Here is a 24703-nt window from a genome sequence, read left to right on the forward strand (position 1 = left end):
TTTATCTGTTTCATGCATCACCATACTCCCTGTCCTCTCTCTATATTCACCTGTTTTCAGCATTTGGCATTTTACATTCTGTCCCAGAAACTGTCTTGCCAACCAGATCTATGTAGAACATTATATGATCAAAAATATGTTGACAACCCTCTAAATGATTGATCTCTCCAGTGAGGGGTGCTGTCAATACTACAATATACAAAGACATTTTAGACCAGGATTTCTCAACCAGGGATCCATGAAACTCGAAGGTTCCTCCAGAGGTTGCTAGGGGTTCCTTGAGCAATGAAGCAGTTTCTGCCTCTCAGATAAGTTCCCACTGATGCCAAGATCATTTTAGCTAAGGGGGTAATACTTCCCAAAGACTACAAATTTAAGGAGCATTCTTTCCACTGACCATCACACTAATGTATCATGAGTTGTAGATATAGTAGTTTTTAGCAGGGGTTCCATGCAGGATGGGGCCCCATAGAAAAATATTATATATTAGCATTGAACAATAAAAAAAAAGACTAAAAAAAAAAAACAGGCAATATGGCCTCCTGAATGCCTGGTAACCTCCCTTTCCCGTCCTCAGAAAAGTGATCTACTGCAGCTTTCTATGGCTCGCTCCTGAGCTGCTGCTCTGTGTTTCCATTAACACATGGCCCCATCCCCACTCTCTCCTCATTGGCTCACTGGCTGTGATGGACAGTAGCGGGAACCAATGGCTCCCTCTGCTGTCTAGGCCAATGAGGAGGAAGAGACCAAGGAGAGCCACTGCTGTCCTGCACGTCGCCTGATCGAGATGGGGCTCAGGTATGTAATGGGGGGGGGCACACCCAAGATTTTTTTACCTTTATGCATTAAATACAAAACCTTGAACCTTTATAACCATTTTAAGGATTGGTAAGCTGCAAAATATATCCAATATTTGTTTTTGGGTTTCGATATGCTTTAAAATGAATATGCATTCATTTTCATATATTTGTCAAATGCTATTTCTAGCTACATAAATCACTGTGTGAATAAACAGCTTTGGGTCCCTGTACTTTGGGGCCCCATAGCAATTGTATGCTATCTTAGTCTCAGTTGTTACATCCTTGCACTTAGGAAAATGCTCGTTGGTATTGAAACACATAGCCCTATAAAAAAAAATATATTATTAGGGCAATATTGCAATTACATTCCTTTGTGAAATTAACATTTATAATTAGTTTAACTAGAACTGAATTATTTGCAATATGAAACAATGCCTCTTTGGAGCACAGTGTTCTCTCAGTGCACCAAATGCTCATTATACACAGAAAGATGTGTTGGCTGCACACTCTTGTCTTTTGTTCTCCTTGTAGGATTTGGTCCGATATCCCGCAAACGTAAGTTGGAACATCGGTGGTGTAGAATATGGAACAAAATCAGTGATTGCTTAAGATTTATTAATGAAACGACACAGAAATCGATTGCTTTTTAAAGGGGAATGTATAGTATATTTTCAGTAAGCACATGCTGAGTTATTACTGCTCTGCTTACCTTTTTATATGGCTTTGACCTTTTTTTTTTACAAGCTCGTCTTTCAAGTTTGTGTTATTGCATAAAAAAAAAAAAAAGAAATTCGTAGAATGGCCTCTCCTATGGTGGCAGAATAAATAACAGATATGAAAAAAAAGTATATATTGAAAAGCTATAAGTATGGAACTCTCAAATCAGATCAAAGTCAACCATTTTTTAAGACGTGGAAACAATTCATAGACTGCACAGATACAACAATTTATGTTCATATTTAGATATCTAGAGTATTACATTAATGCTGATATTATTTATAGTCTAGGTAATCTTAAACGTAACTCATAGATCTCATAATTAACTCATGTTAATTAAAGCGGAGCCCAAAAGGGGAAGCTCTGCTCATTTGCACCCTTCCCTCCCCCCTCCTCCACTGCCACATTTGGCACTTTTTTGGGGGACAGGTACCCACTCCCATTTCCACCTCAGATCACCACTGCGATCTACAAGTATGGTTGCCCCCTCTTCCCTCCCTCCCGCAGCCTTCTGGGATGCACACATAGTTACATAGTTACGTAGTTAGTCAGGCTGAAAAAAGACACAAGTCCATCGAGTTCAGCCAAAAAAATATATATATATATATATCATACAATCCCATATACACAATCCTTCAACCACAGTTGATCCAGAGGAAGGCGAAAAACCCCAGCAAAGCATGATCCAATTTGCTACAGCAGGGGAAAATATTCCTTCACAGGTCCCAGAAGGTCCCTGTTAACCTCCTTTTGCCGTCCTCAGAAAAGTGATCTACTGCAACTTTCTATGGGGCACCCCAGCAGACTCGCTCCTGAGCTGTTGCTGTGTTTCCATTCACACATGGCCCATCCCCACTCTCTCCTCATTGGCTTACTGGCTGTGATTGACAGTGGGACAGTCCCAAGAAGACTGTGGGACGGTTCACATAGCGCAGCACGACTCGCGCATGTGCAGTAGGAAAGGCTTCACTACCGGTTTCCCCTACGTAAATGCCGGCGCCTGCACCCATAGCCAATTGAAGAATCAGCTTGGGTGCCAACATCGCTGGATCCCTGGACAGGTAAGTGTCCTCAATTTAAAAGTCAGCAGCTACAGTATTTGTAGCTGCTAACTTTTATCTTTTTTAGGGGGAGACTGCAGCTCCTCTTAAACCTATTTATTCAGCCATTTCAGTACCGGGCACTTATACCCCCTTCCTGCCCAAGCCAATTTTCAGCTTTCAGTGCTGTCACACTTTGAATGGTGATTGCGTGGTAATCATAGGCGTGCGCAGGGGTTGTGCCCGGTGTGCCTGGGCACACCTTAATCACCCATACGTGATTCCTCCTACTGCCCAGTGTTCCCCGATGTTGGCCACCCCACCCACAGTGCTGCTGGCTTCCCTCCTCTCCTTTCTTCCCAGTTGCTGCGGGGGATATTTCAGGATGTAATGTGAGGGAAGGGGTTAGTAAATATGTCATTTACCAGTGCCTTCCTTTTCTAAATGAACACAGTGAACACATTCACTCACTGTGTTTACTTTGCTTCAGTTTGTGAATGAACAAGAAGCTGCTCAGCACAGAGCACTTCCCATTTATCCCCTGTCCCATGCAGCCTCAGCTGCAGAGAAAGGCATATTTGTTTGAGTTTTGGGGTGCGCACACTAATTCAATAGGCTGCGCACACCTATGGTGGTAATGAAACACTGCACCCAAATGACAGTTTTATTATATTGTTCACACAAATAGAGCTTTCATTTAGTGGTATTAATCACCACTGGATTTTTGTTTTTTTGCTAAACAAACAAGAAAAGACCGAAAATATTGAAAAAAAAAACATTATTCTTAGTTTCTGTAAAGATTCTTTGCAAATAAGTAATTTTTCTTCTTCACTCATGTGCGCTGATGAGGCTGCACTGATGGGCACTGATGTGACTGCGCTGATGAGGCTGCGCTGATGTGCACTAATGAGGCTGCACCAATGAGGCTGCACTGATGGGCACTGATGTGACTGCGCTGATGAGGCTGCACTGATGTGCACTAATGAGGCTGCACCAATGAGGCTGCACTGATGGGCACTGATGAGGCTGCACTGATGCGCACTGATAAGACTGCACTGATGAGGCTGCACTAATGAGGCGGCACCGATGGGCACTGAAGAGGCAGCACTGATGGACACTGATGAGGCAGCACTGATGGGCACTGATAAGCTGCACTAATAGGCACTGATGAGGGGGCACTAACAAGACTGCACTGATGAGGTGGCACTGATGGGCACTGATAGGTGGCACTGATGGGCACTGATAGGCAGCACTGATGGGCACTTATAGTCTGTACTGATGGGCACTGATTGGCACTGTTGGGGCTGCACTGACAATCAGTGCCCTGATTATCAGTGTAAATGTCCCCGTCACACTTGTCGGTTACTGTCTCTCCTTTCCTCAGGCTGTGACAGCGGATGAGTAAAGCAATGCCAACAAGCGGCAAGTTTGTTTACATGTGGTCAGCTGTGATTGGACACGGCTGATAACATGGAAAAGGCTTGCTGTGATTAGCCCTTTACCTTGATCTGCGATCAGCTGTATCCAAAGGATCACAGAGCCCACCTGATGTGCGCCCCAGGGGGCGCAAGGAATGCGTGTTCTGGGAGGACATCCATAGACACCCTCCCACAACAATAAAGCCATGCTGTAGCTGTCTTTTGACTATGGCGCAGTATTGAAGTGGTTCAAGATAAATAGTTGCTTGCAATTGCAGTTGCTCCAGAGCTTAGTAAATGAGATAAAGCTTAACGTTGCAAAGAATACCCAATTACATGCAAGGAAACTAGAAAAAACAGCATTTTTGTTTGCACATGATTGGATGATGGAAATCATCAGAGATTCCGCTCTTTTACTAAGCTCTGGAGCAACTGCACTTGCAGAGTGCACAGTCTATTTACCTTTAGTAAATCAACCCCCATTGTATAACAACACAAAGGAGCAAGAGAAGCCTGTACCGTTTATGGAATAAGCAAATACACCATATACTTGGAGAATTACAAATTATATATAAAAGGAATCATTTTAAAAAGCAGTAGCACATTGCTTACTGAATATTTGCGTTAAGGTGAGATCACATACTGTACATGTTAATGGAAAAAATGAAAAGTCTATACATTCCCTTTAAGAAAACCAGCAACAAATCAAAAAATGAAAAAAATGAAATGAGCAAAAAAAAAAACAAAACAAATCTGCCTAAATATGATTTTTGTTTTTGTATTAATGTGCATGCCTAAAGTAGACATAATACATATCATGTAGTCTATTTGTACATATCTTCCTAAGGCTGGGTTCACACTTATGCGAATTGGATGTGGGTTTCCCCGCATTCAATTTGCATAACAGAAGACTGTGACCGGCTCTCAATGGAGCTGGTTCACACAGCTCCGGGCAGCCGCAGTGCGCACTGGAAAAGGATCCTGTGCGTCTTTGACTCCATTTCAGGTCCGAATACAGGCAAAAAGTCAGACCTGATTCGCCCCTGAAACGGAGAACAGGGATGCACTGGACCCCTGCTGTGAGCTGCGGCCACATCAGTGTGAAGCGGGCCTAAATGTTACTGGTCTGCAAAGTATACTATATATTTCCATGTCCATGTACTGTCATGTCCACTACACTTTACAGAATTACAAATAGTAGCTATCTTTTCAGCAGTCAGATATTAAACCGATGACATAGAATACTTATACAAAAAAAAAGAATTTGGGGATTTTTAAGGTGATAATATTTGTAAATAAAAAATATGAAAAAGTCACATATATCTTAGTATACACACACACACACACACACACACACATATATATATATATATATATATATATATATATATATACACACACATAATATATACATTTGAAGTCATGTGTAGTAGTAGCGGAATGATTATTAGCATGATTACATTCTCCTTCTGATCCCTCATACATATTTGAGATCAGAAGGAGAATGTAATCATGTTAATCACTCCATTAGTATAAATTACTTTAAATATAATTGGGGCTTCAATACGTATTCAAACAGGTCAGTAAAGGTAAAAGACAGTTATTCAGAGAGTTCACTGGTTCTGGTTAGGCAGGTCACAAGCATACTTCCCCTCAATAGGTACCCAGAGCATAAACAAACAAAAAAAAGGAAAGACAGACCATATTCAAAAAAAGATTTAGAAACTGCTTTAATTTTTCAGAAAACAACATCCAGTGTGTTTCTGGGGCAACCACAACCCCCTCCCTGCCAGGGCTCAGAAATATTTGCAAATGCTTAAATAGACTTAGGAAAGCAAATTCCAGATAAATCTTAAAAGTCTTTCATCCCGTGTTTCATGTTACTCCCATATATAGGGTTTAACTTAACATGGTCACAGTCTGCAGCCCCCCACCCCAAAACTACACCTGACTCCCCATTTTCACAATCTAGGGGTTCTTCTCCCCACCATCTCCAGTCAATATTTGGATTTGGCACGTCTGCCTCTAGCTGACAGCACCATCATCCATTCACAGAAATCTGTGAACGAAGAAACTGTGATAGAGAGACTGGTGCTGGAGCTCAACAAGGTCACTGCACTTGTAGTCCAGCTCTGTAACTAAAGGTCCATACCTTGGCGATGGAGGAGTTAGTCTGCAGGAGCCGGAGCATTGCACCCACAACCCACAAGTTATGATTGCAGTGCATCACAGGCTCAAATGCAAAAAAATAGGAAATGCACTTTTTTTTTTTTAAATAATTGCCATGTACTGGCAGTTAAACATTGGTTCCTGTGGAACTCTCTATAAGAGTGATGGCGAACCTTCGCACCCCAGATGTTTTGGAACTACTTTTCCCATGATGCTCAACTACACTGCAGAGTGCAAGAGCATCATGGGAAATGTAGTTCCAAAACATCAGGGGTGCCAAGGTTCACCATTTCTGCTCTATAACATCAACAAACTACTTTCCTTTCATGCATTTCCAACTCATGGTTCTAGCTACTTGGAATGGTCTTTGGGTATTAGAGGTCCTCAGGTTGTCTATTGGCCATGGTGGTCATGGTCACCCAATAGTCATGTATACAAATGTGTGCTATGTTTGGTAAGGATGTCCAGCCCAGAAGGAAAGGGAACTTTGCTCCCTTTGGCCTCCCAGGAAATTACATATAGGAGCTCACATTATGAGAACAGCAATGTCTCATTTTGTGATATACTTGCCTGGTATTATGTTTATTCTACACAACATCTCTGTAATTGTTTATTTGATGTAACTTGTTGATATAATTCATATTATTCATTATTTCCCAGATTTGGTAGCAGATTTTTTTTAAGATAGACACCTTACTTTTCTGCAAGAGGCCAAATCTACATATTTGGTTAGATCTGAATTTTATTCCATAAGCCTATTTTCCAGTGACCACACAGCATGGTACAGGTGGTGTGCTACTATGCCAAGGACCATGAAGTTCTGTCTCCCAAGCCACCCAAGCCCAGAATAACATGTATGAATCTGTGGTTCCCAACCATGGCGGAGTGAGGTCGCCTTTCCATACACACATGCTACATAAAGTTGTATCTTCTGAGCCCATGGTACATTGACCAGTTGGCAGTTAGCTTACAAGATCATACATGAAAACTAACTTATTATACCTTTACATAGTCACTCTAGGTAGTGTGGTTGATTTAATAAATCACAGATAATTTCCATGTTATACCCTTGTATGAACTCTCTATCCTATGTCTTTTCATTTGTCTGTTATGCCCAGTCTTCTTTAATCAGCCTCCTGCCCTGAGCAAAGACGTATTGTGATTATAATCAAAATTGTAATGCTAACAATTTTGTAATTGTATTTTTAGCATAAAGGTGTCCACATACAATGATAGCTAGAATGCTATCATAGCACTTTAAAAGGTTTGATTCCTATTAGTATCTACCTGTAGCTGTAGTTATCTATCTGGAGAAGGTACAAAGTTGTCCATCAGCAACACTGTCTTTAGATCTTCTCTCCATGTCTGCTTGAGTTTCCTGTGGGTTCTCCTGAAATCCAACACCATACTAACAGGTTTATTAGCATCAGTATTTGTATAAAACACAGATATGCAATTAGCAGACCTCCAGCTGTTGCAAAACTACAAGTCCCATCATGCCTCTGCCTCTGGATGTCATGCTTGTGGCTGTCAGAGTCTTGCTATGCCTCATGGGACATGTAGTTCTGCAACAGCTGGAGGTCCGCTAATTGCATATCTCTGGTATAAAACATTAGATTATGAACTCCTGTGGGGGACCGGTGTAATTTTTGTATATAAATATGAGGAAAATATATTTCAAGTGAACTGGCTATTTGAACTCTCTCACTTTTGACCATGACTGTTCATGAACGTAAAGTGTCAACATTTTTTTTTTCTTTTAGATTTGGACAGAGTAGGGATGATTAAAACTTGTTTCTGTTTGTGTCCCATTGGACAAATTTCGCTTTCTGCCCGAGAGATGCAACAAAAACTTCCAACAAATCTCCTTTTAGGCAGCAGTCGCCATAACAGGTGCCCCAATAGAAAATGTACCTCACTGCATGTTCTGGTGACAACTTTAACATTTTAGATTTTCCATCACTTTATGTCGTGGTGACAATTAGTAATGAGCTAAGCTTTGGGCAAAACTCAGTTTAGCCTGAACCTGTGGGAAATTGTCACCATGATAGCAGACCACCAGCCCAATTGTTTGAAACTGGGGAAATTCCAGAAAGGGGCAGTGATGTGGTCATATTAGGGTTATAATGTCACCAGCATCCCTGCCTCTTTGATATATGAGGCTGAGGGGCAGGAAATTCCCCGATCACAACTCATTGGGATGGTGGCTTGCTATCTTGGGAGAGTTCCAGCTGAACTGAGTTGGACCCGAACCTTAGCTCATTACTAATTGTCACCAAGGCATAAAGTGATGGGAAATCCCAAATTTTACAGTTGCCACTAGAATATGCAGTGAGGGTACATTTTTAATTGAGACACGTGTCAAAATGGCTATTTGTTGTCAACCTGTAAAAGGAAATGCCCAAACCTTCATGGCAGGATTACCAGGTATTAGTTTGATGTAAGCTTCAGATTTTAAAATATTGAAAAAGACTTTTGAAATGACATTAACATGTTAAAGCGTATCTGAAATTTTAGCAATTGGCTCTTTAAATACAATACTTTAAAAGAATATTTGTGTTTGGACACCTTTATTGCTAATAATATGTTAATAGTGCTTATTTAGATCATAAACTTTGACATAAAGCTGTGTTTTCTAAGACTCATATGGCCTCTGAACAAAATTAAAAATGCAAAGTTCACAAACATCATATAGTAGTTGGAGAATCATTTTTTTTTACTAAATCAATTATAACACTCTATATAGGTCTACACATACTTCTGATATTATTATATTGATAAAACTTGAGCACTCAGACTCTGGTACAGCTGTGCATGGTAGCCAATCATCTTCTAACTTCAGCTTGTTCAATGTTCAATTCAGCTTTAACAATAAAACCTGGAAGCTGATTGGTTACCATGCACAGGTGCACCAGATTTTGCACTCTCCAGTTTTAGGAAATCCCCTCCAATGAGTCAATTGTTACACAGTCAAGTACAACACTATATTATATCCATTCACTGACCTGAATAAAAACCGCAAACTTCAAATGTATATTTTTTCAGGGTATAAATCAGATTCCTTTTATGGACTAATGGGAAAAAGATCTTTATTGTCTGGTATGTATTCCTCCCTTGTATCATTTATAGGAAATACAAATTGTGAATGTCCCAGATTGAAACTTATAATTTGTGCTAATGCAAAAAAGTTTTTTTTTTTTTTTAACTTAGACCTTGATCATCTATTAAATTTACTTCAAAAGTTAAAAAAGACTTACAAACTCCAAAATAAAATTTATATTTATGTTTTGTTTATATATAAAGGCAGTTTGATAGACATATTGGTATACATGACCCCCAATCAAAATTTGATTGATGATAGTTGACTTTCTGACATTTCCTCTGCAGTAAACCATTAAGGCTTTGTGTAAATAACAGAAGAAAATATCCTTCAAGGATCAATCCATGCACAAAATATAATATTGTTATAGGTGGAGTCTGGTGGGCTAAGTCAGCCCCTGGCTTCTTATGTGTTGGCTAAGTCAGCCCCTGGCTTCTTATGTGTCTTGGATAATCAAACATTGAGATCTCCCTTACCTAATTCCTGACTTTCTTCCTATCCAACTGGGAGTTTCCACTTTTGTGTGTTCAGGCTTCTTCTGATAAGTTCCCCATAATAGAAAATACATAAAAAATTCAGCAGAGATGTTGGGATTCCCTCATAATGGGCACAGCAGGTATGCAAAGCCTGGAAATCAGCACAGAGAACAGAGCCCTAGGAGACACTCTGCACGTGCTCAGTTTGGTATGTATTGCTGGAAAGTTTTTTTTGGGGGGGGGAGGGGGGTGCATGTGATCAGCACAAGACCAATCAGCACTGTCCAGACAGAGGATCAGGGATCATACACCCTCATAAGACAGTCAGAGGAGAATGAAAACTCCTCCTACAAGCTTTAACCAGACATTGATAGAAGTCAGAAGACTGCTATATACTGCTGATGAGAAAAGGTATTTAGCTGTTTACATTTACTAAACTAATTGCATTTCCATGTTCTGTGTACTGTGGAAGGCCAGATATAGTGAATGCAGGGTCTTGGGTTTAGTATCACTTTAACTCTCCAGCATCTGCCAGATGCTGAAATATTAGTCTTGGGTGGACTGTCCCTTTAAGTTATCAATACAGGATTAACTACCTAAACTATTAGGGTCATTCTTTTCCATAATGATCATTTTTTATCAATGACATCAAGGGATAAAATGTCACATACAGTAGATACATAGGTTTAAAAAAGACATAAGTTCATCTAGTTTAACCAATAGAAAAAAAATAATTAAATTTAAAAAATGTCCGTATACAGAATCCTATATCCACAGATGATCCAGAGGAAGGCAAAAAACCCCTATAAAGCACTGTTTAATTTTCTCCAGCAGGGGGAAAAAATGATTTTCTGATCCCCCTGGAGGTAATCATATAATCCCCAGATTATCAATCTCTTGTGTTAATACCTACAAATGTTAATAGCCACCTGGCTTAATTAATGTTATGACAAAGTATCACATTCATTATTGCATAATGAAACAAGTCATACATTTTGTTTTCATCTTGCTGCAACCGTTACTTTTTGTAACTAAGTCACAAATGTAATTTAATCCATTTAAAGGCAGAGTGGTCTAAGGATGTTGTACTACTGCAGGAACTTGTTGGACCATGTTGGGTCATACCGAGGCCATGTTGGGTCATGGTAGGCAATGAATCTCATCGAGTATTACAGGGGCCTTTTCTGAATGCAGTAAGGCTATGTTCAAGATCATAAATTGGACCCCTTTCCTCAAGAAAAGAAACTCAGAGGAAAAAAAAGAAGAGGCATGGGCAGCATGCCTAGCTACAGAGTACAGGGGTCAGAAGTATGTAATGTACAAAGTTTAGGTGTGAGGAGTATATACTATTCAAAATACAGGGCTCAAGATTATGTAACAGAGTGCAATGGTCAGGAATTTGTAATGTACACAGTGAAGGGGTTATAAATATGTAACATACAGAGTGCAATAGTCAGAAATATGTAATTTACAGAGTGCAGGGGTCAGTAGTACGTAACTTACAGAGTGCAGTGGTCATTAATATGTAACTTACACAGTACAGGGGTCAGGAATACATAATTTACAGAGTGCAGGGGTCAGGAATACATACTGTACAGAGTGCAGGGGTCAAGAATATGTAATGTACAGAGTGCAGGGGCCAGGAATATGTAAAATGCAGAGTGCAGTGGTCAGGAATATGTAACTTACAGAGTGCAGGGGTTGATAATATGTAACTTGCAGAGTGTAGGGGTCACTAATACATAATGTACAGAGTGCAGGGGTTAGGAATATGTAAAGTACAGAGTGCAGGGGTTTAGAATATAAAAAATGCAGAGTTCAGTGGTCAGGAAAATGTAATGTACAGAGTGCAGGGGTCGATAATATGTAACTTACAGAGTGCAGGGGTCGATAATATGTAACTTACAGAGTGCAGGGGTCACTAATACATAATGTACAGAGTGCAGGGGTCACTAATACATAATGTACAGAGTGCAGGGGTCACTAATACATAATGTACAGAGTGCAGGGGTCAGGAATATGTAAAGTACAGAGTGCAAGAGCCAGGATTATGTAAAGTACAGAATGCACTGTATAGAGTGCAAGGGTCAAGAACATGCAGAGTACAGAGTGAAGGGGTCAGGAATATGTAACTTTACAGAGTAAAGTTGCCTTGTTATCCTAAAGTATATAACATGTGAAGAATCAACTCAGATCAGAGCTGTTCTCAAGCCTGCTACTGTAGGATCCCTGGAGATGTTGTCATTAATCATAAGGATGTTGTAGAAGCTCCATGCTGGGAGGCAGAGAAGTCACAGCATCCTCTGTAAACTTTTAGAGATCTGCTAGGAAGACAAGCAGCAGTAGAGGGACTTAGCAGCCCAGCCAGTGAAGCTGTGCCTTGTGTTTTAAATGAAACAGGAAAAGAGGCCGTATAATTCCCTCTCTCCATCTCCTTCTTCACCTCCTGTGTCTATAGGCACACTTCAGAGGAGAGGAGGGGGAACATCTGCAGATGGTCCTAGGCGTAAAGCTGGGATTTGATCCTTACTAGCAACAATTTGATCCTTACTAGCATCTATCTCTTATATTAAATTGAGGTGCTTGACAGAACAGCCCAAAACAATGAAAATAGTACTACTCGAATGCACCCAAAAAGGGCAAAACCTGTCAGAGAAAAAAGGCAAAACCCGTCAGAGAAAAAGGGCAAAACCCGTCTCAGGTGTTCTCTGCAGGTGGAGAACAGGAGCTGAAGCCATCTTTTACTCATTTCACTCACATTTATGCAACAAGGGGTTGGTTTCTGTGTTCAGAAAGCCATCATTCTGCTTCATTCAACATGAATGAATATCATCACCATTTCTTTAATGTTCATACTCTGATTATAAAGGGTGCTGTTTACTCGGTGAAGGCCCAAGGCCTCTGAAGGCAAAGATCTACTGAAAGGGGTCATGTTAGGAGCATGACAGGCGTCATGTAATTAATAATGCACCCTGATTTATTTTGATGCCTTTTTTCTTCCCTTTAAGTACGTACAGCTTGTACATTACTGATCAAACCCTGCTTAATTAGGGACCCCAAGGGAGCGAGTTTTTTTTTTTTTTTTTAAAGCTTCAACTCAAACGATGACAAATTGCTCAACGACTGCAGGGGAGGTTTTTGCTGACGAGCCAGTTAATACTGCAAAGTTTGGATGTTTGATGTCGAGTTTTAATGCTTATTGCTGGGAAGGGAAGTTGCATACTCTAAGTCATTAAGGAAAAAAAAAAGTCAGCAGTAGGATGATTAACGTCACTTACAAACATAATCTGGCATCAAGCCTGTCTCTTCACTTTCTAGGTTAATGAGTTTGTCATCATAAGAATGAAAGCACACCGCAAAATTGTTGTTTTTGCTAGTTTGCGTGGACATGCTGCCACCTCCTATTAATCGATTCGTAAACAAAAAGTAAAGTGCAATCGTGTGAAAAGATATTTCATTAGCAAATTTATATTGAAATCAAGTGTATACAATCAGCACCACCTGTAAGTTGATACTTTTTAAAGCGGTGTTCCGCCCCCCAAAAAAAAAAATTAAAAGCCAGCAGCTACACATACTGTAGCTGCTGGCTTTTAACAATAGGACACTTACCTGTCCTGGAGTCCAGTGATGTCGGCACCGCAGCTGATGTTTCCATCAGCTGTCGTGTGCATGCCGCCGCCATTGCGGGTAAGGGTACCCTTACTGTGTATGCGCAAGGCTCCGCTCATCTCTCCTACTGGCCCTGCGACAGGGAGAGGAGGAGCGAGGAGGAGGGAGCCCTGCGGTGATGTCACGGGCCGTGGCCCGGACTCCCGGAAGTGGGAACAGGATACCTGTCAAAGACAGGTATCCTGTCCCCCCTCCCCCCCGAAAGGTGCCAATTGTGGGACCGGAGGGGGAGAGGAGACAAATGAGTGGAAGTTCCACTTTTGGGTGGAACTTCGCTTTAACCAACTAACCTAATCCAAACAAACAATAGAGTAAATTTATATTTACATTACATATATTTATACCCATACACCTATATATATATATATATATATATATATATATATATATATATATATATATATATATATATATATATATATATATATATATATATATATATATATATATATATATATAGTAGCATTGGGGGTTGTTTAACTCTTGTAGTAGATGCTTTTGCCAGTGATTCAAACCAGTCAAGAACTATATTTTAGGGCCTTGTAGCCCATTTTTATTAAAAAGGTAAAAAAAAGCAAGGTCCATAAAGACATGGATGAGAGAGTTTGGGGTGGAGGAACTTGACTGGCCTGCACAGAGTCCTGACCTCTACCCAAGAGAACACCTTTGGGATGAATTAGAGAATAGACTCTGAGCCAGGCCTTCTCATTCAACATCAGTGCCTGACCTCACAAATGCGCTTTTGGAAGAATGGTCAAACATTCCCATAGACACACTCCTAAACCTTGTGGACAGCCTTCCCAGAAGAGTTGAAGCTGTTATAGCTGCAAAGGGTGGGCCAACTCAATATTGAACACTATGGACTAAGACTGGGAGGCCATTAAAGTTCATTTGCGTGTAAAGGCAGGCATCCCAATACTTTTGGTTATATATATATATATATATATATATATATATATATATATATATACTTATGAATGCACTGAAATGTAGATATTGGCCACCTCAAGCTCAACTCAACTTTTAGAATTTGTCAGGGGTATGATTAATCAATCAGTTATACCAAGCAAGTGCTAATGATTTTAATTTCATATCAATTTCATAAGTACTGTATATGTACAGTATAACATATATATATATATTTATACAGATACTTATGACTGTACTGAAATTTAGATATTTGGCATTTCAAGCTCAACTCAAGGCAAAACTTGTTTTTTTTTCTAATGTGGGAAAGGTTTACGTTTTAATTCCTGTGTCCCAACAAGATTCACCCTCTCTTTTCAAAAAAGAGGCACTGGAAATTCAAAATTGTACAGCTGTCATCAGAAAAGGAAGTCAGGGGAATGAAGACAGCTGTTGCAGTGACAGCTGTCTTAGAGGAGATTTTCCCTCACTTTGGAGAGATTTCCTCTCACTTTCTGTTCTGTTCAGGAAGTAAAGAAAAAATTTCACAATGGTAAAAAGACAGCTTAAAAAAATATATTAACCATTACTCCATCAATCCAAAACTCCACAAAGAAGTTGAGGTTCAGGTTCATTGGGGTTGATTTGCTAAAACTGTAGAGTGCAAAATCTGGTACAGTTCTGCATAGAAACCAATCAGCTTCCAGTTTTTTTTTTTTTTTTTTATATCAAAGCTTAATTGAACAAACTGAAGTTAGAAGCTATTTGGCTACCATGCAGAGCTGCACCAGATTTTGCCCTCTCCAGTTTTAATAAATCAATCTCACTGCTACCAGGGGTTTGAGGTGAATCCTGTGGGTTCAAGATTTAAAATCCTGGTGAATTTATGTGCAGATTCACCCTGGATTAAAAAAAAAAAACAATAATACATTGCATTTCTGCATGGCCTTTGAACTGAGCTAGTCCCCTAACTAAAAAAGAGTTTGGAGCACAAAGCAGCTACTGTAGATAATCAGTGTTTTGGAAGCTGCTGTTGGGAAAGCATGGAGGAAACTGACAAAATACAATACAAAAGATTAGGGTCAGTTAGGAAATGGTACTTTATTTCTGATTGCTTGGTCCGCAATCAACCTCTGGTTCATCGGATTTAGGGCTTTTGTTTCAGGGTTTGGTATTTTGGAGTTTTTATCTAATTTTGCGAGAGCATTTTTAATTTACTTTATTTTAGGTTAAATTACTGTTTCTTTGCTGCAAGGTTTCCCTTAAACAAAGTGCACTTTGGATTCATTGGTAGTATTTTGGGGTTTATAATTCTTCTGTGGGTTTTTATTTTTATTCTACTTTTTTTTTTTTGGAGTGTTCAGAGCAGAGCATTGACTTGTTACTCGCCATCTATTTTTGGAGCCGCTTTTTGTTTATTAAATTAAAAATAATTAAGTTAAATAAATGAATCAATTAAATAATGAATAAAGTTAACACACCAATTATTATTATTATTAGCGATTTATATAGCGCCAACAGTTTACGCAGCGCTTTACAAAGTAGAGGGGGGACAGCACAATTACAGCACAGTTCAATACAGAAGGGCCCGGCTCGTAGAATTACAGTTCTGATGTAGCAATGAGTGATGCATTGTAAAGATGTAGTAAAAATATACAAACATATATTATGTAGTGTACATACAAAGTTGGAGTAAAATGTACATGATAGCAACAAAATGTATACAAAGTATCTAATTACAAAATTATATTCCAGGACTAAGCATATTGCAGTATGGTGGTCACAAAGGTACAGTCAAGCAGAAAGCGAGGTCCTATACAGAAGCATCTTTCTTGGGGGAGCTGCTCATTTTGAGGGGGACCCGTACCTACATGATTACCAACTCCTGCAGCCTAGGGCTGAGAAATATACATGTACATTTCATATAGATGTAAATGTAGATAAAAAAAATCCCAAGCTGGTCCACATAAAATATATATTTTTTTCCCATTAAGAGTTTCTAAGCACTGTGCATCACTAATTGCTTGTTTGTTAGTAATTGAAAAGGATCCTTCGGGATGTGTTCTCAAATGTCCTTGCATGGTCAATAAAAGTTCTAAATTAGAATTAGATACCTGCTCGTAAATATCCCATTTATAATTTTATTTTATTTATCATAATTGTTGTTGAGCTTTGAGATTACCTTTGCCATTGGACCCCCTTACTAATTCATTCATATTCTGGAAGGCAAACTCCCTGCCATTAATCCTTTGAAACATGTATATGATAAGATATCTAATTAGGAAGTACGATGCTTCTTTAATAGGTGCTGGGGTATTCTGAAAGCAGTTGTCCTATGTGCAAGCATATAAGTTGGGTCCCCTTCCTCCAGAAAAGTACAACTTAAACTTCGTTCACACTGGCGTTTGTAGTGCTGCATTCAAATGCTGGCACAACTCAAAATCTAATCGAAATCGAAAACTCGAATCTCTAGTGTTTGAAGTGCACAGCAGTTGTAAGTGGGCAGTTCCCACGTAATTAAGGGAGAGCCTGCCCAGAAAGTAAATGTGATCTGGTTGGGGTCACCCAGGAAGCAATCATGATCTGAGCCAAGGTGACAGTGTCCTGGAGCAGGGCAGGGCCGTCTTTAATATTGATTGGACCCTGGGCAAAAATTTTCTTGGGCCCCCCCCCATGCAATTTCACTCTCCACCTGCTCTGAGACATATAATAAATAGCAGCTAGACTTAAAATCAGTTTACTGTATCAGATCAGGCAGCAATTGCAAGTGGTTGCCAGCAGTTACAGCATATCATTACTGCTTACTGACTGGTTGCTAGAGGTTACAGCACACATTACAACTCACTGATTAGTTGCTAGAGGTTACAGCAAATTATTTTTGCTTGTTAATTGGCTGCTAGAGATTACTGTAGAGTAATACTGCTCACTGATTGGTTGCTAGAGGTTACAGTACATCATCTCCTCACTGCAGGGGGCATGATATACATATGAATGCCGCTTTTATTTACATATCAATGCCGCCAGCCACAGCTATTTACATGTAAACACAGGGTCTACAGGTGAGTCATCTGTACACAACAATAGGGCAGAGTTGGGCAGCATTAGTACCAGCACTTCACACTGAGATATCAGGACACAGCACAGGACTAAAACTTCAAAGGACAAGGACATTTAAACTGGGATAGTTGGCAAGTATGAGACAGCTGCTTTGGGCCCCACAACAATGACAGGGCCCAGGGCAGCTGCCCCTTTTGCCCTGCCTTAAAGATGGCCCTGGAGCGGGGACTAATATTTTGGCAAGTATGCAATCAGAAACTTGGTCTACAGCAGGCTTTCTCAACCTTTTTACCCCAGAGGAACCCTTGAAATAGATTTCGGGTCTCAGAGAACACTGCTAAAACCAATTCATAGGAGGTCAATAAGAAAAATGCCCCTAGGCCTGTTTCACACATTCTTGAGTTTGTAAAAAAGCAGTGTGAACAGCAAGCTTTTATAAAACTTTCAGCAAGCTTTTATAAAACTTTCAGCAAGCTTTTGCAAAGTTTTCAGCAAGCCTCAAGCAGCTTTCTCTAAGCTTTTAAAGTGTCCTTCAGCTCCTGTTTGGAAATGTTATACACGGATCTTAATGGGAGTGCTGATTGCCACATTAAACAAGCTCTTAGCAGACTTCAGCAGGCTTTTAACAAGCTTCAAATGGTGCTGAAGCCTGCTAGCAGCTTGTTTAACCACTTCAGCCCTGGAAGGATTTGCCCCCTTCCTGACCAGGCCATTTTTTGCTATACAGCACTGTGTCGCTTTAACTGACAATTGCGTGGTCATGCAACTTTGTACCCAAACAAAATTGATGTTCTAATTTCCCCACAAATAGAACTTTCTTTTGGTGGTATTTGATCACCTCTGCGGTTTTTATTTTTTGTGCTATAAACAAAAAAAGAGCAACAATTTTGAAGAAAACACAATATTTTGTACTTTTTGCTATAATAAATATCCTAAAAATTAAAAAAGGCTGATATACATATTCTTGTATATATTTTTGGTAAAAAAAAAATGCAATAGGCATATATTGATTGGTTTGCACAAAAGTTATAGCGTCTAAAACATAGGGGAAAGATTTATGGCATTTTTATTACTATTATTTTATTTTTACTAGTAATGGCGGTGATCAGTGATTTTTATCATGACTGCGACATTGCAGCAGACAGATTGGACACTTTTGACACTTTTTTGGGGCCATTGACATTTATACATATATTTATCAGAGCTAAAAATACCCACTGATTACTGTATAAATGTCATTGGCAGGGAAGGGGTTAACACTAGGGGGCGATAAAGGGGTTAACTGTGTTCCCTGGGTGTGTTTCTAACTGTGAAGGGATAGGACTGACTAGGGGTGGAGACAGATCGGTGTTCCTAATTAGTAGGAGCACACGATCTGTCTCCTCTCCCCTGAGAGAACTGGGATTCGTGTGTTTACACACACAGATCCCGGTTCTCGCTTTGTCACGAGTGATCGCGGGTGCCCGGTGGTCATCTCGCCCCGCCGGGCACGCGCATCGGCTCCAGGGACACGCTGCGGGCGCACGCACGTGCCTGCTTGAGCGTCTTAAATTTCTGGCATACAGCTACGACGGCTCGCACAGGGGAGCCAACCTGCCACAGTATAACTGCGACGGCTGGTCAGGAAGGGGCTAAAGTTGCAATCAGCACTCCCATTAGGATCTGTGTTCAGCATTTACAAACTGGAGCTAAATGGCACTTTAAAAGCTTCAACAAACCTTACAGTGGTGCTCAGAAAGCCACCCAAACAAATAGCTTAAAAGACAATTGGTGTAATTCTTCTGGCTCTGCCAAGTACATTGGCCCCAGAACTACGGATATGTGTTACATAAGTGTGCTGTGGTTCTCAAACTATGTGGGGAGGTCAAACAGCCACAGTTCAAGGAAACCCCAAAAAACTCTGGAGGAATCCTGGGGTTTTCCACAGAACCTTGGTTGAGAATGGCTGGTCTAGAGCAATGCAGCCAAGTGAAGGAATGTAGACAACAAGTGGCTGAAAACAGCTGGGGGAGATCAACAGCACTAAAATGCAAAAAAAAAAAAAAAAAAAAAAAAAGATCAATCGTTTATGATATCTGGTACTTTAGCATACTAAACATAATCTTTTTTTAAGTTTAAATCTACTAAATAATAATTAAAATGCTGCAGTTGCTTGGATGTAGGTGTAAGGAAGACAAAACCTATGTTAGCAAAGGAATCGCTTCCTTCAGTTTTTGATCCATTTTAAATCCTTTTTTTCTTTCCAAAAATCAGTCAGGCAGGTCTTCAGCACAGGGCAGGTCTTCTTTTATCCGCCTGTTTGGTCTCATGAATGTCAGTTACCAATTATTTTCTTTAGGGTTTTTTTTTTGTTCTTCTTTTAAAAATACGTCTTGAAGTTTTTGATTTTGATGGTTTCTTTTCTTCTTCACAGTCAAGGGGATGAAAAACTCAATTTCATCCCATTTTTTATGTTTTTTCCTTTTTAGTACAGAAATCAGAAAAAAAAACTCTTGATAATGAGGATTTAAATGGAGTGCTTGAAACAAAGTACGGTGAAAAAAAAATAAGGATTTAAAACTGAATAAAAATGGAGCAAGGAAGGAGTAAAATTGATTGTGTTTTCTTATAGTTGTTAATCCTGTTTTGTTATGCAATGAAAAGAACAATTTTCACATTAGATGATCAGGTTTAAAATGATCTAATTATCCCTTTTATGTAAAACGACCACAAAGTTGGACATGCAATGGAGGCCTCACTCCATTGCTAAGATGCACCTCCTCCGACATATGTGTCTGCCCTCCATGGCCAAGGAAGATGGGTTATAGGGCTCTCCTCTGGAAAAGGTAGACTTTAAAAGAACATGGGTATACGGCGTGGTCCAAGACTGAAGGTGGGGTGGGCAGGTAATGTCCGGTACAGCACCTCAGCAGCACTTCAGGAGAGAGAAGCATACTCTAACAGAAACAAAGCAAAGGAGAAAGCGCTTCTAAGCGCAATAGAAACTGAACTTTAATAGCCCAAACAAGGTTAAAAAACACTTACAAGATACACAAGTTAAAAGGCTCATCAATGGCGTCCAGCAGGAGGAATCCTTCTAGGATGTGACAGATGCAGATGGAGTCCAGCTTGGCCAGTGTTAGGGAGCTGTGTGGGGTAATCCAGGAAGGGCAGCCACGCTGTCAGGACCAGCGTAGAACGCAGGGACCCAAAAGTGCTGTCAGATTGGGCAGGACTCATTTGGGAGCATGCCCAGTTCGCTCCTTCTTCAAAGCCAGCATGACTGCCCTTCCTGGATTACCCCACACAGCTCTCCACTGCTGGCCAGCCTGGACTTCATCTGCAGCTGTCACATCCTAGAAGCATTCCTCCCGCTGGATGCCATTACACATTGATGAGCCTTTTAACCTGTGTATCTTTAAGTGTTTTTAGACTTGTTTGTGCTATTAAATTTAGTGTCTACTGCACTTAGAAGTGCCTTCTCCTTTCCTTGCTCCCCATGGCCAAGCATACTGTAAGTTCAAAGAAGTAGAAGCTGCACTGAGAAGAGGAGGAGCATAGAAGGCCAATGGGGGACCCGAGAAGACAATAATCAGGGCTGCTCTGTGTAATGCCATTGATCAGAGCAGGTAAGTATAACATGTTTACTAATTTACCAAAAAAAAACCTTCACAATCACTTTAAAAGAGAAGTATAGGATTTAGGTAAAAAAAAAAATACACTCACTTAGGTAGATACAGCATCGATCCAATGCTGCATCTGTCCCCCGCTGGCTCTTCACTGGGAACTGAGCGATCAAAGACAGCTGATCGCTCAGTTTGTCAGCATTCTTTGGGCAGAAAGTTGGGAACTCTCAGTCTCCGATGCTCTGCTCTGCCCCCTCCCCCTCACTGGAGTGCTGAGCTGGGGAGGGGGCAGGAAGGGCTGGCTCAGGGTTCCAGTGGATCACTAAGAGGCTGAGCCAGGTGCTGGTCCAGGCTTTTGGGTGGACCCCGATCATATGGTCGGGATCTTTTCAGAGCCTGCACCAGCTCTGTGATGTCAGCCTACTGCCAGCTGAAAATGGATCACAGGTGTGCAGAGCAAACTTCTCCAGTGATTCATAGAAGAAGTATAGCCAAAATAGCTTTGGCTATACTTCTCCTTTAAGCAATAAGGGCAGTTTTTGTGATTCCAAAGTGCTAATTATCAAGATTAAAGTCTTTTTCAATAGATTGCTAAACTTTTTAGGGGTAGAATAAAGGATCTTACTGGACACTGTAAGAACTTTGAATTTCACACAGTCAAAATTTGCACAAAACCATTAGGGTGATATGGTGGCAGAACAGGATGACTAAAGAGCATGGAGAAGGTAAGTTCCACCTGCCTGTATTGGCCGCTGTACGGCAAAACCTATCATTTTGTCTTATATGAGCTAAATAGTCAGGTTCTTTCAAAAGCCCAATTGTGAATCGTTCTTTTTAACAAAATATCACAGTCTAATGGAGCACTTATACCATGTATTTTAGACAACAATAACTATATTTTGCATTAATATGTTGATTAGAGTTGCTATTTTTTAAAATTATTTCTATTTTTCCCCCCTCAGGATCAGCAGAAAGAAACACGATACATAACTATGAAAGAAGACGCAAATGAATTATCCTCCCCGGTTGCATTGGCCAGGCTTCATTCACTAATTCAGAAGATGAAGTGTAATATACTATATCCAGTGTAAAATGAATATCTATTTATTTTAAGATTGATTGTTTTAGCTTGTATATTCAATAAATTTATTATTTTTAATAGTGTGGCAATGATACTTGTTACATACGTGTGCTGTGGTTTTCAAACTATGTACAAGAGGTGAACGTTTCTGGGGTGGGCTACTGTAGACGAATGAGGCAATATGATTGCTCTGTGGGGGTAGAGTTTCTGTAGACTTTCAATGTGTAGTACGATAGAGCTGTATTCAGTTTACAAGGTTGTCTACTCCTTAAAGGGACAGGCTTTCCAAAGGTTTTTTCTTATTTAGGTTGGTTGATTTAAGATGGGGTAATATTCCCTTTAGTGCTCTTTAGGGGTAAAGTTTCTGTAGACTGCCACTGTGATATTTGATGGAACTCTTTTAATCTATAAGTGGGTTGTCACAGGTTCTCTACCCAAGGGACACTCCACTCAAAGTTTTTTTTTTTTGGGTTGGTTGAAGTAAGATGGGGTAATATTCCCTTTAGTGCTGTGTAAGGGTAGAGTTTCTGTAGGCTGTCATTGTAAAGTATGATGGAACTGTTTCAAAGCTATAAGTGGGTTGCCACAGGTTGTCTACCCCTTAAAGGAACAAGTCTATTCAAAGCCTTTTTTTTTTTTTTAGTTAGATGATATAACATAAGATAATTAGTCTGGGTTTCTTCCATGCTCCCCTGCTGACTGCTTTCTCCTTTAATTCTTTTGTAGCCATGTTACCTATGGTGTGTCAGACAGGAGCGTTTACCTCCTGACACACAAGCTTGTGGACTGCAAGAAGAATGGAGAACATGCTAAAATAGGGAGCATGGAGGTGCATCAGATTAAAACTCTTGCCTTGGTCCACCCAACTTGGTTTAATGTGAGCTTGAGCTTTGTTTATGCAAGGAAAAGCAACAGGTTCAATTAATTTGCCTCCTCCTCAGCCGCACATACTTCCCTTTCCTCCCACGCCCCTCTTTTGAACCATTGGGAACAAAAAGAATGTTTAAACGCCAAATTGCTCTAGACAGAGCATACACAGGGCTGAGGACTTTTCCCGATCCCAGGTGACAGCGTTAGGCCAATCACCAAGCACCAATGCTGTCACATGAGAGGAAGGATATTGAGTCACATACTCCCCCCAATACCCACAAGTACGGGTATTTATCTTTGCCCCAACAAGTAAATAGAGTTAAGGAAAGTTAAGCATATGCTGGGGGAGGGGGCATTAAAGCACATACGGAAGTGATATATTTTTCTATAAAACATGTTGGGAAGTCTCCTTTCAGTAAACCTACCACGTATTAGGGACACATTTTTTTGGCCTGAAGCAACAGTCTCTTGAATTGTGGCTCTTCTCCTGCGGGGATACCCAATGAAATAAGCCATTTCCATGGTCGTCAGTGAGTGACAGAAATGCAAATGTTGTTTCAATGTTGACACATGAAAATAAAATATGTTGTACCTTTGTTATTTGGAATAAATTGGTATCATTGCAGCATGTTTATTTTTCTTTTATCCTTTTTTTGTCCTGAATGTGAATCCAAAGTCTTCATTTCATAGTACAGATGTTTTTTTCTGATAGTGGCACTTTGAATAAAAAAAAGAGATTTTGCAACATTTCTTTTGGTTTGCGGCTCGTTCATTGTGAATTTGTTGTGTTGAATGGCGAATGGGCAAGCTTTTATGTCTAAGTATGCACAAGCAAACTTCTCAGAGGGATCAGGTTGTAGAAGCAATCTAACCCAAAGCATATCTACAGCCAATTTTACATTTTCATTGTGAAAAGAGCATAGAACGACTGCCAGGCTATTATTGCTAGGCAAACAGGATGAATGGCACTGGAACCCTGAGGTTTCTTTGTATGTTTATTTTTAGATTATGGTTATTATCCAATAGCATGGTGATGGTGTAGATATATAGAATCTGAATACTGGACTGACGACTTCTGCACACCGTAGGGTTTCTGCAACCACCTTGGGTTGTTTTAGGAATGAGTCAGTCCAGAACTGAAGAGCCTAGACCTGATACAAGTTTATTCCAATGACTTTATTCCAGACTCTTTATAGAGGCAACACATTTTTAGGGGCTGTAAATTTGCCTCATTAAAGTAGAACTTTACTCTTTCAATCAACATTGACTATTTTTAATCCTTATGCTGCTGGCATTAGCAAATAGATAGGAGGGTATTTAATATTTACTTGGTTTAAACTTTTGAAATTTCTATAGTTGTGTCCTGGTTTCTGACCTAGGCAAAAAGGAGAGGAAAAGGGGCTTTCTCAGCCAAGCACGCCCTCCTGGCTGCATGCCTGAGCTAAGAGCAGAGGAGGGCAGGAATTGTTCCTAATTTTTACTGACAGTCTACTGACTAGAATGGTACCAGGTGATTGGACAACTACATGGCAAATGAGGTTTAATGTAGAAAAATGTAAAATAATGCATTTGGGTAGCAAATATATGAATGCAATCTATACACTGGGGGGAGAACCTCTGGGGGAATCTAGGATGGAAAAGGACCTGGGGGTCCTAGTAGTTGACAGGCTCAGCAATGGCATGCAATGCCAAGCTGCTGCTAACAAAGCAAACAGAATATTGGCATGTATTAAAAGGGGGATCAACTCCAGAGAGAAAACGATAATTCTCCAGTTCTACAAGACTCTGGTCCGTC

At 40.1% G+C, this 24703-nt stretch overlaps 1 protein-coding gene across 3 annotated transcripts in view; it reads left to right on the top strand.

Moving 5' to 3' along the window:
* TAC1 (tachykinin precursor 1) overlaps nucleotides 1-23655 on the top strand; it is a 76698-nt gene extending 53043 nt beyond the window's left edge. The window contains exons 5-7 of one of the 3 annotated variants that reach the window (XM_073629558.1): nucleotides 1332-1355; nucleotides 9190-9243; nucleotides 21920-23655. In XM_073629558.1, coding sequence (XP_073485659.1) covers nucleotides 1332-1355; nucleotides 9190-9243; nucleotides 21920-21969 — 128 coding nt within the window. In that variant the 3' untranslated portion in view covers nucleotides 21970-23655. The remainder of the gene's footprint in view (nucleotides 1-1331; nucleotides 1356-9189; nucleotides 9244-21919) is intronic. The other 2 variants (XM_073629560.1, XM_073629559.1) reach the window with 2 other exon arrangements.
* The last annotated feature ends 1048 nt before the right edge of the window (nucleotides 23656-24703 follow it).

The sequence above is a fragment of the Aquarana catesbeiana genome, linkage group LG05 (assembly GCF_042186555.1).
Source record: "Aquarana catesbeiana isolate 2022-GZ linkage group LG05, ASM4218655v1, whole genome shotgun sequence".
Lineage (NCBI taxonomy): Eukaryota > Metazoa > Chordata > Amphibia > Anura > Ranidae > Aquarana > Aquarana catesbeiana.